Genomic DNA, 15,103 nt, shown 5'->3' on the forward strand with positions numbered 1-15,103 from the left:
CTGATTTACTGAATCCTACATTAGATTAGTTAAAGTAAATAACATTTACCCGCAAAAAAAAGTAAATAAGATTGTTTCATGAGAAATATAAACTACTAGGCTATCATACATGTACGAGTTATGATGATGACACAGATTTTTTTCTCCTTTTATAAGTTAATAACTTGAGTTATAGTGACAGCAGATTGTTTCATCGCCAAGGACTTGGCTTTTCAATACAAAAATGTACAATAGTTTTCAGAAACCCTTATCTTAGCACCTACGAGTGTCTCTCTTACTAACTGGTACTGTCAAGCTTAACAGCCTTGGAGAGGCAGCATTATATGTAGATATGGCACAGGTCAAAACTCAAAAGCATGAATCACCTACTAGCAGAATGCGTGTGCCTCTGTGGCCTGAACAAAGGAGAAAAGTAGAACTCAAATGAAGAATGTTTACTACCGATATAGAAAGAAAAATTTATCAGTTTATTTAAGGCACCCTGACATTCCTTATTCAGAATAGATGACAAGGTTATTCAGAGTTTCATAGTATGACTGCAGGCACATGCAGATTTTACAGAAGTAAGAGCAGGTCATACCTGATAAGTATTATTTGTCCAACAATTAAAAGGCATCTTATAAACACGGAAAAAAAATCACACATTCACTTACCAATTGTGAAGGCAAACAGAAGCAGTTGGATAACGAAATGCTGAAATTCTAAAAGATCACAATCTACAAATGTTCAGAAGCACGGTTTAATCTAGAACATGCATGAACCGCAGTGCTAGAAGTAACAAGAACGAGTATACAACACATTATTCTCTAATTCGGGAAAATGTGGCAGACAGACAGTAAGATGAAACCGGGCATATAGGCTTTGCAAGCAATTCAAGGTTTGACGCATTACTGAAAATTCTCAAACATCATTACAGGTACTGGAGAACTTTTTCAGACCTGATAATACTCATCCAGACTTGAAAGAATCTCGTAAGCAAGTACTAACAGAAATCAGAAGAGTCACAGTTATTCCCACAGTTCAACAACCTGAGACAGTTATCAAGACATTCAGATATAGTACCTTTCAGTTAGTATGGAACGCAGCAATGTACAGAGAGTTGAGAAGCAGAGCATCGAGAGTTCAGAAGAAAGGCGGGTCACCGTCAACAGCATCCGTGTCCCGCATCGGGAGCATGCGGTGATGTTGAAGGAGGCTTTCTTGGATGGTGTGTCCGGAGAGGGCGGTCCAGTGGTGAGGAAGCTGGGGAGTGGGACGGTAGCTCTGGAGCACGGCCCCTTGGTGGTCGCAGTGCAGCAGGACGCGCGGGCACTGCACCAGATCATGTCGGTCCTGGGCTAGGGCGAAGACGCTGCCGTTGTGATGGCAGCTGTCGTTGAGGCTGATGTCGTCCACCGGCACACGGATGCTGTACCGGTGGCTCCAGAGCTCGGTGGTGCTGTGGCTTTCGACCCAAACGTCGACTGTTGGCGGGTAGAAGGAGATGGCGGTCATGGCGAGGCGTCCGTCGATCTCGAAGAGCTGGCGGGCCACGACGGGAACGGCCTCGCCGCCCGCTTGGATGCCTGGGGGAGTGAACAAGGAGAAGGTCTCGGCGGCGGTGTCGAACACGAGTAGGTCGGTGTTGCTGTGGACCTGGGCAGCCTTGGGCGGCCAGTAGAGTGAGCCGAGGATGAAGACGGGAGGGATCTTGTAGGAAGGAACGATCCCTTTGGCCAGCACAAGATCAAGCTCGTCGGAAGGCAAGTCGGGGCCCGGACGACCGATGGTGTCGCACGTCCATCCGTCTCTGCCCAGCGTGACGATCCAGTACTCGCAATTAGGCAACAGGCGGCGGGTGTGGTACAGCACGTTGCACTCGGAATCTCCACCGGGGCCGGTGATGACGTAGAAGCCGATGATGTCGTGGTCGACGTGGAGATGCGGGAGGCGCGCCCAGCGGCGCGTGCAGGGGTTGCAGACGTAGAGCCTGCGGCCGGAGGAGAGGAGGAGGATGCCGTCGCATGAGCCGTGGACCCTCAGCACCTCGTTGTTGAGGGGGCGGTCGAAGCGGAGTACCGGGCGGGGCACGCGGTCGCGGGTGTCGACGGCGCTGAGGTTGAGGCCGGCGAGGCTGGGGTCCAGGAGGAAGAAGAGCGGCATGGGCGTCCGGAAGTGGTGGTCGTGGTGGTGGCGGCGGAAGGCGCCGCTGCCGATGATGGCGCGCCACGCCCAGCAGACGCAGCGGCAGCGGGCGATCTCTTGGGCCGGCAGGCAGAGCAAGGCGAGGTAGAGGGCGGGGTTGCCCATGGATGCGTAGTACGCCTCCATGTTGCCCGGTACGTTCCGCCGGGCCGCAGCCGGAATACGGTGGAGCCGCGCGCCCGGGCTGATCCACCCGTGCTGCTGCGCCAGGGCCCGCGCTTCCTCTCCGCCCATGACCAGCAAGTCCGGCCGGGGCACCCATCCGGTCCGCGCCGCGGCCTCGGCGGGAATCCACCCGTTCTGCGCCATCGCCGCGGCTATGGCGGCCATTCCTCCCGCCACGGCCTGAGCGGGGACCCATGCCACCCATCCGGTGGGCAGCACCACCATGCCTAGCTCGTCCTCCAGCCCGTCGCCGCCTCCGTTCGCCTCCATGGCCGCCGAGATGAGCCGGGGTGTGGCGGCCGTTAAGCCAGGCTGGCCGACAGAGAGACGAGGAAAACGGAAATGGATTCGGTTGGATTCGATTTGGAATTTGAGGGTTCCGGCGAGGTGGGAGGCGGGTTTTATGTAGCGGAGACGGACAGTTGTGAATCGAATCGAATGTTCGAGAGGCGGTTTGACTGGGGTGGACCGGTGATGCAGATGATGAGCGCTGAGAGCTGACAGGATAGGGATGGGGATATAGGAGGTAGGACCAGCCCATGTGGCTACTGCTCATTGGCCAATTGCTGAAATTTATCAATTGCACTACAATTCTCAACAACAACAAAAGTTGGGAAAAGGAAATTACACTTTTACGCGAGGTTGTAAATAATGAAAAAGAAAACATCTATACATCTTCAACATCAACACAAGGTCAAAACTTTATAGTTACACACAACCAAAAAATTTGGGAAAAGTAAATTGCCCTCTTGTGCCATGGATAGGTGATCGTCTCCCCGATTTTTAGCTCCCCAAGTGAACACTTTAAATTTTAATAGCTTTTCTTTGGATTTGCAAAAGGACCATATAGGTTGAGTAACAAATCTTTGCATCTAATTTGGTGTCAACAAGCAAATGAAGAATGTCGTTTATAGCCCACTATCAAGGCTCCCATTGACGCGTCCGACCATCTTACGAGAAGAAGATAGAGATAACTAAAAACATGTTGGCATGTTCTTCCATATTGAGAAAAGAAAGAAAGAACAAGCCGCTTCGGAATCAGCTGCATGACATAGAGGAAAGGATCAACAAAATCCAAGAAAGGCACATTCAAGAGCAATACCACACTGAAGAGGAGAAGCTGATGGTGTCCTATGAGAAGACCATGAAAAGACTCACGAAATACTATAAACAATGAGCAAAAAAGCATTGGGCAATACACTGTGACAAGAATTCAAGATATTTTCATATTTATGTTCTAAAAAGAAGAAGAAGAAGAAACAGAATTGTCTCTATCAATAATTCTCAATATCAAACTACTTTAGATCCCGAAGAAATAGCACGATGTTTTGTAACCTATTTGAGAAATATATTTTCATCAACTAGTGCAGAATATGCAAGTTCAACTAGTGCAGAATATGCAAGTTCTCCATGTAGGAACTATCCAAGATGAATTTACCAACTCTGTTCTTGACAAGGAAGAGATTTGTTGTATTCTGAAAGGCATGAGAAACGATGCTTCGCTAGGGCCTCGCGGTTTGAATGCAGCTTTTTACAAAGCAACGTGGAATGGGATTGGAAATGACATACTAGTTTGGTACAAAATTTCTATTACAATGACTATCTTCCCATCAATTAAATGAAACTAGTATCGGTCTTATTTCAAAAAAAAAAATCACTCAGCCTCAAGATTTTAGACGCATCAGTCTCTGTAATATCATATATAAGATCATTGCCAAGTCTCTTGCTAATAGAATGAAGCCGCACCTCCCAAATAGAATCATAGACGCTCAACAAGTTTTTATAGAAGGTAGAAAATATCTAATAATGTGACTGTGGCCCAAGAAATCACTCGTTCATTTTATTTATTTTTGGAAACAAAAGGCTTTTATGATAAAGATTGACTTGGCGAAAGCTTTTGGCATACTTTAATAGGACTTCATTGTCATGGCTTTGCATAAGCAGGGGTTCAACAATCACTTTATCAACCGTGTCAAAGCTTGCATTTCTAACTCTTTATTTTCAATTATTATTAGTGGCAATCATCATGGTAAATTTAAAGCACAGAGAGGTATAAGACGAGGCTGCCCTCTTTCCCCTTATCCCTTTGTCATAGCTATGAACGAACTTGATGTAGAATTACAGGATGAGCTTCAAAAGAGAAATATTCAAGGAGTTACACTGGGTCCAAATTGTCCTCCGGTCTATTCACTCATGTTTGTTGATGACCTACTAGTATGTGGACAAGTGAATCAGAAGGAGGAAATGACCATTTGGAATACAATCAATCGCTTCCGCAATTGGTCAGGTCACATTTCAAACTGGTCTAAATCTTCTATTCTTTTTAGCAAAAATGTCATTGACACGCAAAAGAATTTAATTAAGCAAATTTTTATGGTTAAAGATATGAACAACCGATCTATGCATCTTGGTCATCCTCTTATTTCACCTACCAAAAACAGATCGCAAGCTTCTGACTTTGTCCTTCAAAAATTCAAATCCAAGCTTGCTTGCTACAAAGCTAACAAGTTGTCACATGCAGGTAGACTTGTTCTAATTAAATTGGTGTTTTTATCGATCCCTATTTATTATATGTTGAACATCTTTTCTCCAAAAAGTTGCTGGCAAAAATGAGCAAGACACCAAGAACAAGCCCATTTATATGAAAGCCTAGACAGAAATTTGCAAGTCCAAAAAAGAAGGTGGCTTAGGCACTAGAAATCTAGAAGCAGTTAACAAGGCTCTTATTCTTACTGCAGCATAAAAATAGCAACTCTTCCAGATCGTAACACTACTAAAATCCTCAAGGCTAAGTATTTTCACGACACCTCTTTCTAGAGAGCTAATCCTAAAGTTCCTAAATCTGCCTTTTGGACTGGAATAAAGAAGACCACTATGTTATCAAAGTTAGAGATTATCTTGCTGATGCAACCACTTATCAATTCTCTAGAGGTAATACTAGCATATAGTCCGATCTTTGGTGCCCCTTTTGGAAAGATATTCATAATCAATTAAAAATCCAAGACAACAACTTCGTTTATCCTGCCACTATGTCCGATGTTTGGATTCCCAATACACAAGAGTGGAACTTAACTTTGCTTACTACTCTCTTTGGTTCTCATAATTCTATTGTCATTTCTAATATTCCTAAGTAACGATAATGCTGATGATATGCTTGTTTGGAAATACACACCTTCAGGTATCTGTACTTCTAAAAGTGTAAGGGTATATTGCCCCTATGTGTGGTTTTGGTAATTAATGATAATCCTTATGGACTAATATTTTCATTGAGTCTATATGAAGGAATATTCCATAGGTACTACTTGTACTCCATGTTGGATTCAAGTATGGATGCCATGAAGATAAAGGTATACCTTGTGTATTGGCATCAAGATCATCGGTATGAAGATATATATGTAATATGATCAAGAAGAAGAAATGAAGATGGAGTTCTTATGTGGAACTCAATATTAGCCATGCTCTATCTTATGAGAGTATGAGAAGATACAAGGTTGAGTTGGGCAAGTTCAAGATGAGCATCATGAGTGGATCACATGCTTGAAGCTTGCCGTCCATTTGGTGATAATGGACATGTGAAGATGTGCATCAATGGAGCTTTCCCATCATAGTGTATGGGGGAGCATTTGTGAGTCTTCACAAAGCAACATTGATCAAGTGAGGCATTCCGGCTTGTGTAGAACTTGAAGAGTTGTCATCAAGATCAAGCGGGATGCGCAAGGCAAAGGTATAACCTTGATAGGTTTTCCTTTTACCGGTCTCAAGGTGGTTGATGGGAGACCGGATTATAGGATAGATAGCCACACTATTAAGAGGGGCTTTCGGTTGGGTAACTTGATCACATCGTCTTAGGGAGCTCAATCCTTTGCATACTTTGCATATCCCTATTGCTTCTTGGTGTTTCTCTGTGTGAGGTTCTTGAGCTTGTTGCTAGCTTTACAACAAGCCCAAGTTCATCGAAAACGGAATCCGCATGCATCTTCTATTGCGTTTTCGAGTTTGGACATCTTCACCGGTTCTTGACGGTGGGAGACTCCCTCTCTAGATTCATCTAAAAAATCCTGTGAGGAGTCTCCATATTGTTGGGATTCTATTCGTCGTTATCTTTCCAACAAAATTGATTTCATGTCAATCGGGGTCCGGACACAAAAGTTATCACAGTTTTTGTATAACATGTTTTACCTGCTAGTCCGGTTTCTCACCCGGCGTGACCGGCCTTCCCACCGGCCCATGGACTGGTGCCAACCGGGCCATGTACTGTAAGACACAGATGTGTCCCGGTCACTGGCCCGGTTTGGACCGGCCGGGTCCGGCCCCTCGTCCGGTCTGACCGGGCGGTGGACCGGCCACCCCGGCGCCAACTGAGCTTTGCGCTGACTGCAACCGGAGGGAGTACTGCGCGACATTTCGAGGGTCCGGTCGTGGTCCGGCCTGCCGCCCGGTTTGGACCGGCTGGTCCGGTCTATGGCCCGGTCTGACCGGGCCCTGGACCGGACGGCCCGACCCCAGGCCCGGTTGACCGGCCTCCTCGATGGTTGACTCAGCCCAACTTTTCCCCAACGGTTATATTTGCGCTTGGGCTATAAATAGCCCTTCTTCCACCTTGGGCTGAGTTAGTTCTTCTATTCTCTCACCTTCATTGTTGCCTTTGAAGAACTTGCTCTCTCTCTTGTCCCCCCCATGATTCTTGCTCATTCTTGAGGGATCTAAGAGAGGAGATCTAGATCTACACTTCCACCAATCCATTTCTCCTCTAAGTGAGGGGAACTCTTGGGATCTAGATCTTGGAGTCTTTTGTTGACTTTCCCCATTGTTCTTCCTCTCCAATCTCATCTTAGCATTTGTTGCTTGGGTGGGATTTGAGAGTGAAGGATTTGAACACCTCTAGTGTTCTTGCTTTGCATCATTGCATAGTGTTGAGCTCTCCACCACGATTAGTTCGAGTGAGAGACCGTGAGCTTGTTACTCTTGGAGGGAGACCTCCTAGTTGGCTTGGCGGTTGGTGCTCCGGTGATCTCTTCAAGAAGATTGTGAAGAGGCCCGGGCTTCTCCTTCGTGGAGCTTGTGAAGTGGTTGTGGAGCTTGCCATCTCCGAAGCGGAGGAAAAGCTAACCATAAGGAAAGGGCCATTATCCTTCGTGGGTGTGGTTCGGAGAATAGGGTGAGCCTTCGTGGCGCGGGGAATCCTTCGTGGGACCTCCACTCCTCCAAACGTGACGTACCTTCTTGCAAAGGAAGGGAACACGGGAATACATCCTCGTCTCCGCGTGCCTCGGTTATTTCTATACCCGAGCTCTCTTTCCTTGTGATAGCCATCGTGCTTGAAGTACATATATCTTGCTATCACTTGTGCTACATATATCTTGTGCCTATCTTGCTTAGCTCTAGTTGCTATTGTTACACTTAGTTGAGCTGAGCATATTTAGGGTTTGTGCTTGTAGACTAAACGTTAGTTTAATTCCGCATTCTTACAAGACAAATTTGTAACAGTTTTTAATTGCCTATTCACCCCCCCCCCCCCCCATCTAGGCGACATCTCGATCTTTCAAAAAGTTCTTACCAAGTGCTTAGTCCTTCCTTCTATGGACTCAACACAGGACCACACCAAATTCTATCCCAGCAGTCAACAACAATTCTCCATGAAATATGGAAATGTGGTAGTGTTCCACCAAGAGTTCAAGTGTTTGGTTGGATATTGATGAGAGCCATAGCTACAGGAATGATTGCTGCAGCGAGATCTAAACATGTTGATCAAAGATATATTAGATGTGGCAAGAATGAAGATGATTTCCATATATTTTTTGACTGTGGGTTACTCATGGTGTCTGGTTTGCTTCTTCCCTTGGACTTAGAGTTGAAGGGCTGCAACAACTACGAACCACTCACATCCAGGACATCATCCACTATATCGTGACCAGTTACAAGAATGATGATGCACTACCAACAGTACTCACCATCCTTTGGTGAATTTGGAAGGCTTGAAATGATCTTTGTTTAATAAAACTAACTGCAGTTCTCTGCATGTTTTGGTTAAGGCTAAAACTCTTTGGACAGAAAAGGAAGTTAACTTCAACATAAGAGCTAGCACAAGACTTAGCAACTGCAAAGTGCACAAACACAAGGATGGGCCACTCAGAATCAGACTGGAATAGGGCAGGAATAGGACCTAATATCCATATTGATGTTGCTTTCAGGTTCCTTCCACAAGGAGAGGGCACGACTTGGAATCTACTTCAACTGGAATAAAGAAGACCATTATGTTATCTATTTGCAGGCAGTCTCTTTCGGAGGTTCAGCATTGCAAGCGGAGGCCCAAGCTTTGGAACTAGTAGCGTAAATTGGAAAATCGTTACACGTCCAGAAGCCAAACTTCCTAACTGATAGTCAAATCTTAGCAAATGCACTAACAAGGAGAGACCCGACAAACTATCCTGGACATTGGATAATAAGACCCAATCTTTATCAGTTTCTTGACCACTTGCAGGGAATTAAAGCTAGTCTTCAAGATCAAGAGGGGGAACTCATAGGCAAGCACGAGAGGCCTTCAACTCTCATAGTACAGGAGCTTGTGCTTTCAATTGTACTGGAACTAGACACCCATCAGATCTTTGCCCTGTTAAAACTGTTATCGGCAACCTAAATGTGCAATCTAGCACATTACTATCTCTAACTTGTCAATGAACTAAATGTAAAATATTTTGAGTTGCCAAAACAAAAGATATGAATAAAGATTGTTACCACCAACATCCATCTTGAGAAAAGAAAAGGAAAATTAAATTAAGACAATAGAAAAAAAAAAGTGATGCGGTTCAAAAAAAAGATAGTTTCAATTGTTTTAGCTAACGCGCTAAAGGAAGATTTGCTCCAGATAATTTCAAATGAGCAATGTCGCCTTTGCTCCGAACAGATTGGTTTTATTTTTCTTCCATCTCATGCTTATTTTCTGATGAAACACCCATAAGTACAATATCATCATGCCTTATGGGTGTTTCCATACTTCATGGAGGATAAAATGGGGCGACAAAAGATATTTTATGTCCTCAGATTGGACATGATGTAGACCTATGATCATGTTGCATGGCACTACCTCACGGAACTTTTTTTTTTTTTTGACAAAGTTGGTCTTGAAGGGCGATGGTCGTCAATGGTGCATTATTGTAATGTTGTTTAGTGTGCAGACATTACTGCAGAAGAATTTAAACAGGCAGTGCGTCCCAACTTCAACTTATTTGTTTCTTTTGACAGCTCAAGATTGTGAAGCCAAGGAGAATTCAGAAATTTGAGTGATGTCCAGCTCGCGTCATCAGCATCCCCAGTCAACCATCTTTTATTCGTACAGGGAACCTACTGTTCATTGTGTCCGAAGTCCAAAACTGATTTTAAGTATATTTCCGTCCTAAAAATATGTGTCTTAGTTTTGTCTAGATAGATATAGGTGTAACTAGACATATTTTAGACGGAGGGAGCATTTGAAAGATAAGATGGTGGAAAAGGAACAGATCTCTTGTGTGCAGTAAAAAAAAGCGTTGATCAAGTCTCCAACACAAAATAACTCCAGCATACTATATGCCTTGTTTTAAGCTAGCCCAAAACCTAAGACTTCCCTTGCAAACACGTCGCTTTAATTCACTCTATGAGACAAGCCATCAACTAAACCACAGGCGCAGCAATGCAAACATTATGTTGTAAAAGCAACAGCAAGAGTGACAACATCAATATCAGAAGTAGGAGATGCCTCACATATTAACTGCAATAGCTAAGTTTGCAACGGGATTAGCTTGCACCAATCAGTGCGATAAAGCAATTTATCAAAACCATTTGAAAGAGGAAAACGTAATGTGCAACAATATCTTGCAACAATTGGTACCAAAACTAAATCTGGAGAGCACAATTGCACCTAAACCTTACAAGCAGGACAATGTTGAAGGAATAAAAAGGAAATTGAGGCCATTATCCATACTATAACCAGACAGATCAGTACTCCAACATGTTAAATAAATACCAACTAACAACTGAATTTTCTCAGGCATATAATTCAGCACTGGTTTATGTCATAAGGGATCAGGTTGTCTTAGTACTATCCAAGATGAAGGACTAACATTAACTCAATCTTTAATTTAAGGGCAAAAATTATACCCTTCTCTCAAAAAATTGGGGGCATATTAGATGAACTTAGCACAATTGTTTTGATGTACGAGATGTTACACAACATGAATCTAAATTGGATTCTCCGCTTAAGAAAATAAATAAATAAACAGCAAATAGAATTTGATATACTTGATAGGATAGGATAGTACATGGTCCAAATTTAACTTACATAGCACTATTTATAGTTTGAAGTTTTGATTTCTGATTACTGCTTTTCAAGCTATGAATTGGGTTCGAGAATTAATCACATGATAGATGCTATCTGTAACTATTTCCTAGTCCTTTTCAGAAGTTTTCATGACCAGCATTTGTGTTATCAGACAATGTGGCCAGTGTATCCTAATTGCAGGCAGGGCAATGTTGACCAATATGTATGCAGAAGTAGATTTAACTGATCATACAAACTACACTAGGCAGAAAAATTCTACTTGCCACTACAGTTCAATATGTCACAATAACCTAGCTAGAAAGGGGAAAAAACTGAAGGCATCAAATAGGAATTTGAGTCCCTCATCCATCCTATAAAGACAGATCAGTAGACCGACATTTGAGACTGAACCTTATTATTAGCAGGGCAATGCTGAGTATGAACTGATCATTCAAACCAGAAGATTTCCACTTGCCACTACAGTTTATGTAGGACGCAAAAATCTTGTACAGTACCAGAATTTCATTTAAAGGCACATAGCAAAGAAATTTGAGGCCATTACACATCTTATAGCAGGCAGATCACTACTCAGACATTTTAAATACTAGTGCTGTATATACCAAGGACAAACTACTACTACGCCTGAATTTCCTCCAAAATATATTTTGTTGACATAGTCCAAGTAGTAGTGATTTGACATATTAAGCAGCAATTCAACACTGGTTGACATCGCAGTCGCAGGCAGCTACTACTAGTACAAAAGGACAACCAAATAAAGCATGCTGACAGCGACCAGCACAAGAGCACAGAAACATGTTGATGATAATGCGGAAACAAAAGGGACAGGTGGACACAGACAGAATAAACAATAAGTTGGTCACTCTCAGCAGCAGTCAACAACACTAAACATCCATTGTGCACAAACACACACAGAGACTGATCTGGATTAGTAGCTTACAACACATAATACTGGGCAACTAAGCCTCGAAGGAACAATTAGCAGCACGAAGCACAAAGAGATCTGAAGCACAAATCGAAGAGCACGGTTACGCCTGCCTGCCTAAGATCTTACCGCCGTCGCATGCATCCGGACCGAGAATGGAGAGGCGGTGCCTACTTGGCCTTGGGCGGGCGTCCGCGTCCGCGCTTGGCGGGGGCGGAGCCGGACGCGTCGGCGGCCGGGGCGGGGGCGGGCTTGGGCTCCTTGACGACCTTGGCCTTCTTGGGCGCGGGCGCGGGGCTCTTGCCGGCGGGGCGGCCGCGGCCCTGGGCCTTGGGCGGGCGCCCACGGCCGCGCTTGGGCGCGTTGGGGTCCTTGGGTTCCTTGGGCGGCGGCGGAGGCGCGTTGGGGTCCTTGCGCGGGCGGCCGCGGCCCCGCTTCGGGGTGGGCTCCGCGGCGTCGGCGTCGGCGGCGGCGGTGGCGGCGGGCTTGAGGTAGTTGTTCTTGACGAAGGCGAGCTTGCCGCCCTCCTTCATGCTGGCGAGGTTGGCGGTGAGCAGCGAGGCGTGCGCGGGCGGCAGGTTCTCGTAGTTCTCCTCGATGTAGGTGGAGATGGCCGACTTGTTGGAGCCGCTCTTGTCGTCCAGCGCCTCGATCGCCGCCATGATCATCTGCGAGGGAGAGGAGAGAGGGCGCACGCTGAGGCCGCGGACAAAGAGACATGCCGCAAACGAATCTAAGGCGGAATGAATCTACTACGTACGGCCGGAAGGAAGGCTTGAGAAGAGGAGGGAAGTTTACCTCGGGGTAGGGCGGGAGGTCGCCGGACTTGGGGGAGTCGTCGTTCGCCATGGCCGTGGGGTGACGGCTAGCACCAGGCGCGCAGGTCTCGGGCTAGAGTGGAGGCGCGGGGGAGGGGGGAAATTTTTCGGATTTGGATCCGGGGAGGGAGACGAGGACGGCGGAGGCAGTAGATAAGAAATGGGCGAGCATGTGCCGCGGAGTATGTACGTCGGAGGTCTACGACGCGTTTCTACCGCGTGTCACCGACGTGTGGGCCGCGGGTAGGATCTGGCCCACCTGTCCGCGTGGTAGAATCGGGTGCGGAGCGTGCGCGGGTGGGTGGTGGATCCTGGAGCTGATATTAATGCCATCCTTGACCGCCTTTCTCGAAGGGTGTGCGGGAGGCGGATGGACGGCGGGATTGGAGTCGTGGTGCGGGATCGGACGGCGGAAAGGCGGGTAACAGCTGGCAGTGCACGCGGATCGGTGACGTGGCGAGGCGCACGCGGCTCGGCGCTTTCCTTTTGTTGGACCTGTCGTCGCCTGGCGCGGGGGAGCGGGAGCGGGCTGGCTTTTAGCTCGGGGGGAATGACCAAACTGCCCACTCGCGCTCCAACGGCCATTTCTTTGCCCTGCCTGGCTCCAGTCCAAAGCTGGAGTACTGCTCTCGGATTGACTACGCTCATCCATTCAATGGGTTCCCTGCACTCGTACCTATGTTCATCAGTGTTGAATTGGTGCAATATGCCTCAGAAAATTCAGGTGTAGTACGTAGTAGCTGGTCCATGGTATATAAAATTCAGGTGTTGTATTTAAAATGTCGAAGAAGTGATAGTATGTCTGATATAGGATGTATAATGCCGGATATTCAATTCGGGTGCATATCCTATCTCTACCAAAAGCTATATTTTGAAGTGTCAACAAAATTTGAAAAAAAAAAATTCTACGTGTACATTTTCATAATATATGTGTGTTTGTCAAGTTTCACGGGAAAAAATGGTCTATATAAAAAAGAGAAAATAAATATCTTGTGAAAAGCCTTATTTTTAGCACTGGGTTTTGTCTTTATTTTTAAACACACCACAAGATAAGTCTGTTTTTATGAAACAACTTTGTGAGCGCATAGCACGTGAAGATGTACATGCGATTTTTTTTGTGCTCCCATGTTTCAAAACACTACTCCCGTATAACGGCCTCAAATTTCTTTGTTATGTTCCTGCAAAAGAAGTTCTCCAGTAGATTCATGCATCGTACTTAAGTTGTCTTGCCAAGTGGAAATCTTTTGGTTTGGGTGATGAAGATGTCTGTGTGCTGCTATGCCTGCTGCTTGCTAGGTCAGTTAGTGTTGAGTTGGTGTTAAATATGTTGGAGAAAATTCAGGTGTAGTAGTTGGTCCTTAGTATTTATTTAACATGTACAAGCATTTATTTGTCTGCTATATGATGGATAAACGGATAATGGCCTCAGTTTCCTCTTGCAAGACATCAAAATAACTCTGTTGTTATGCTTCTTTTGATATGATCCATTACTCTTAATATACGAACATAAAAAATAGCAATAGAAGGGTCACAAGTTTTATTTCAAGGTAGATTTATTTTTGACATGAGGCATAGAAATTGTCAACGATCTCTTATGGACCAACACAACTGAATTGGTGCTTCCTTGTATGATAATGTTACATCTTACTTCTATCTTGGGAAAGTATAGGATATCATCTCATACTTGTGAGTTTTTCTACCCAAATTCATTTATCGCTATTATTCTTTTTTCACTTTGTCACTCGAGGGTGAGTAACAGCTAAGCTTGGAAAAATTGATAGATCGAAATTTAGCACTATTTTACTGAAGTTTTTAAGTATAATAATACTCATATTGTCACTCATTTCATGCTTCAACTAGATACACATATGCCTATTTTGCAGACTTACGAGTCCTTGTTCATTTTCATATGAGCTTCGCATATTTAGTATTTTTAGCGGGATTTTATTATGTTGCCCTTGTATGTGACATGTATTCAAGTGTTATTGGAGATCATGGAAAAAGGGAGCAAAAAGAACCAAGAGGACACAATATGGGAGAATTACAGGCACCAGACTTAGCCATATGAGGTGTGGGAAAAGTGATATTTTTCCAACATCTTATATTTAAGATCTAAGGCCATGGTGTTGTAGCCCTCGTCCATACGAGTTCAACAAGCCGAAGAACACCCAAATCGGATTCGTATGAACATTTTTTTTGAAAGGCTCGATGGGCATATTCAGTCCCAAGCTCTGTCGGTTCGCGAAACCGACCTCCAGCGCCTATATGAAGAGGGGAGGAGTGTCGGGGGATGGCCCCCGGTAGGCCAAGACTATGGCAAATAAGCCATAATATGGTAGCTGTAAACCGGATCAACGAGTGATCCGGATTCTAAAGATAAGTTCAGCTAGGCAAAGCTGGTGCAAACCGGTATCCCAGGAGGGTGATACGTCCAAAACGTATCTACTTTCCCGAACACTTTTGCTATTGTTTTGCCTCTAATTTGTGTATTTTGGATGCAACTAACACGGACTAACGCTGTTTTCAGCAGAACTGTTCTGGTGTCTCGTTTTTGTGCGTAAATCCAACTTTCGAGAAAAACCTCGGGATTTTGACGAAAGGGCCTATTTTCCCGAATATCGACGGAGCCGAAGGACAAGTAAGGTGGAGGCCCGAGGGCCCCACACCATAGGGCGGCGTGGCCCGGGGGCCCGCGCGGCC

General features: G+C 45.2%; 1 protein-coding gene across 1 annotated transcript; it reads right to left on the minus strand.

Moving 5' to 3' along the window:
• Window positions 1–11,755: 11,755 nt before the first annotated feature.
• Window positions 11,756–12,506, minus strand: LOC124656888 (HMG-Y-related protein A-like). The gene is made up of 2 exons (XM_047195546.1): window positions 12,384–12,506; window positions 11,756–12,253 (listed from the first exon to the last, which is right to left on the minus strand). The coding sequence occupies exons 1-2, from the start codon at window positions 12,432–12,434 to the stop codon at window positions 11,756–11,758; spliced, it is 549 nt and encodes a 182-aa protein (XP_047051502.1). The 5' UTR covers window positions 12,435–12,506.
• Window positions 12,507–15,103: the final 2,597 nt, after the last annotated feature.

This window comes from Lolium rigidum, chromosome 5, assembly GCF_022539505.1.
Source record: "Lolium rigidum isolate FL_2022 chromosome 5, APGP_CSIRO_Lrig_0.1, whole genome shotgun sequence".
Classification (NCBI taxonomy): Eukaryota; Viridiplantae; Streptophyta; class Magnoliopsida; order Poales; family Poaceae; genus Lolium; species Lolium rigidum.

Excerpts from the sequence above, each read along its gene's own strand:
- LOC124656888 (XM_047195546.1), bottom strand. The coding sequence starts at position 12,434 with ATGGCGAACGACGACTCCCCCAAGTCCGGCGACCTCCCGCCCTACCCC. Across the intron at positions 12,254-12,383 it reads ACCTCCCGCCCTACCCCGAG|ATGATCATGGCGGCGATCGA; the intron begins GTAAACTTCCCT and ends TCTCCCTCGCAG.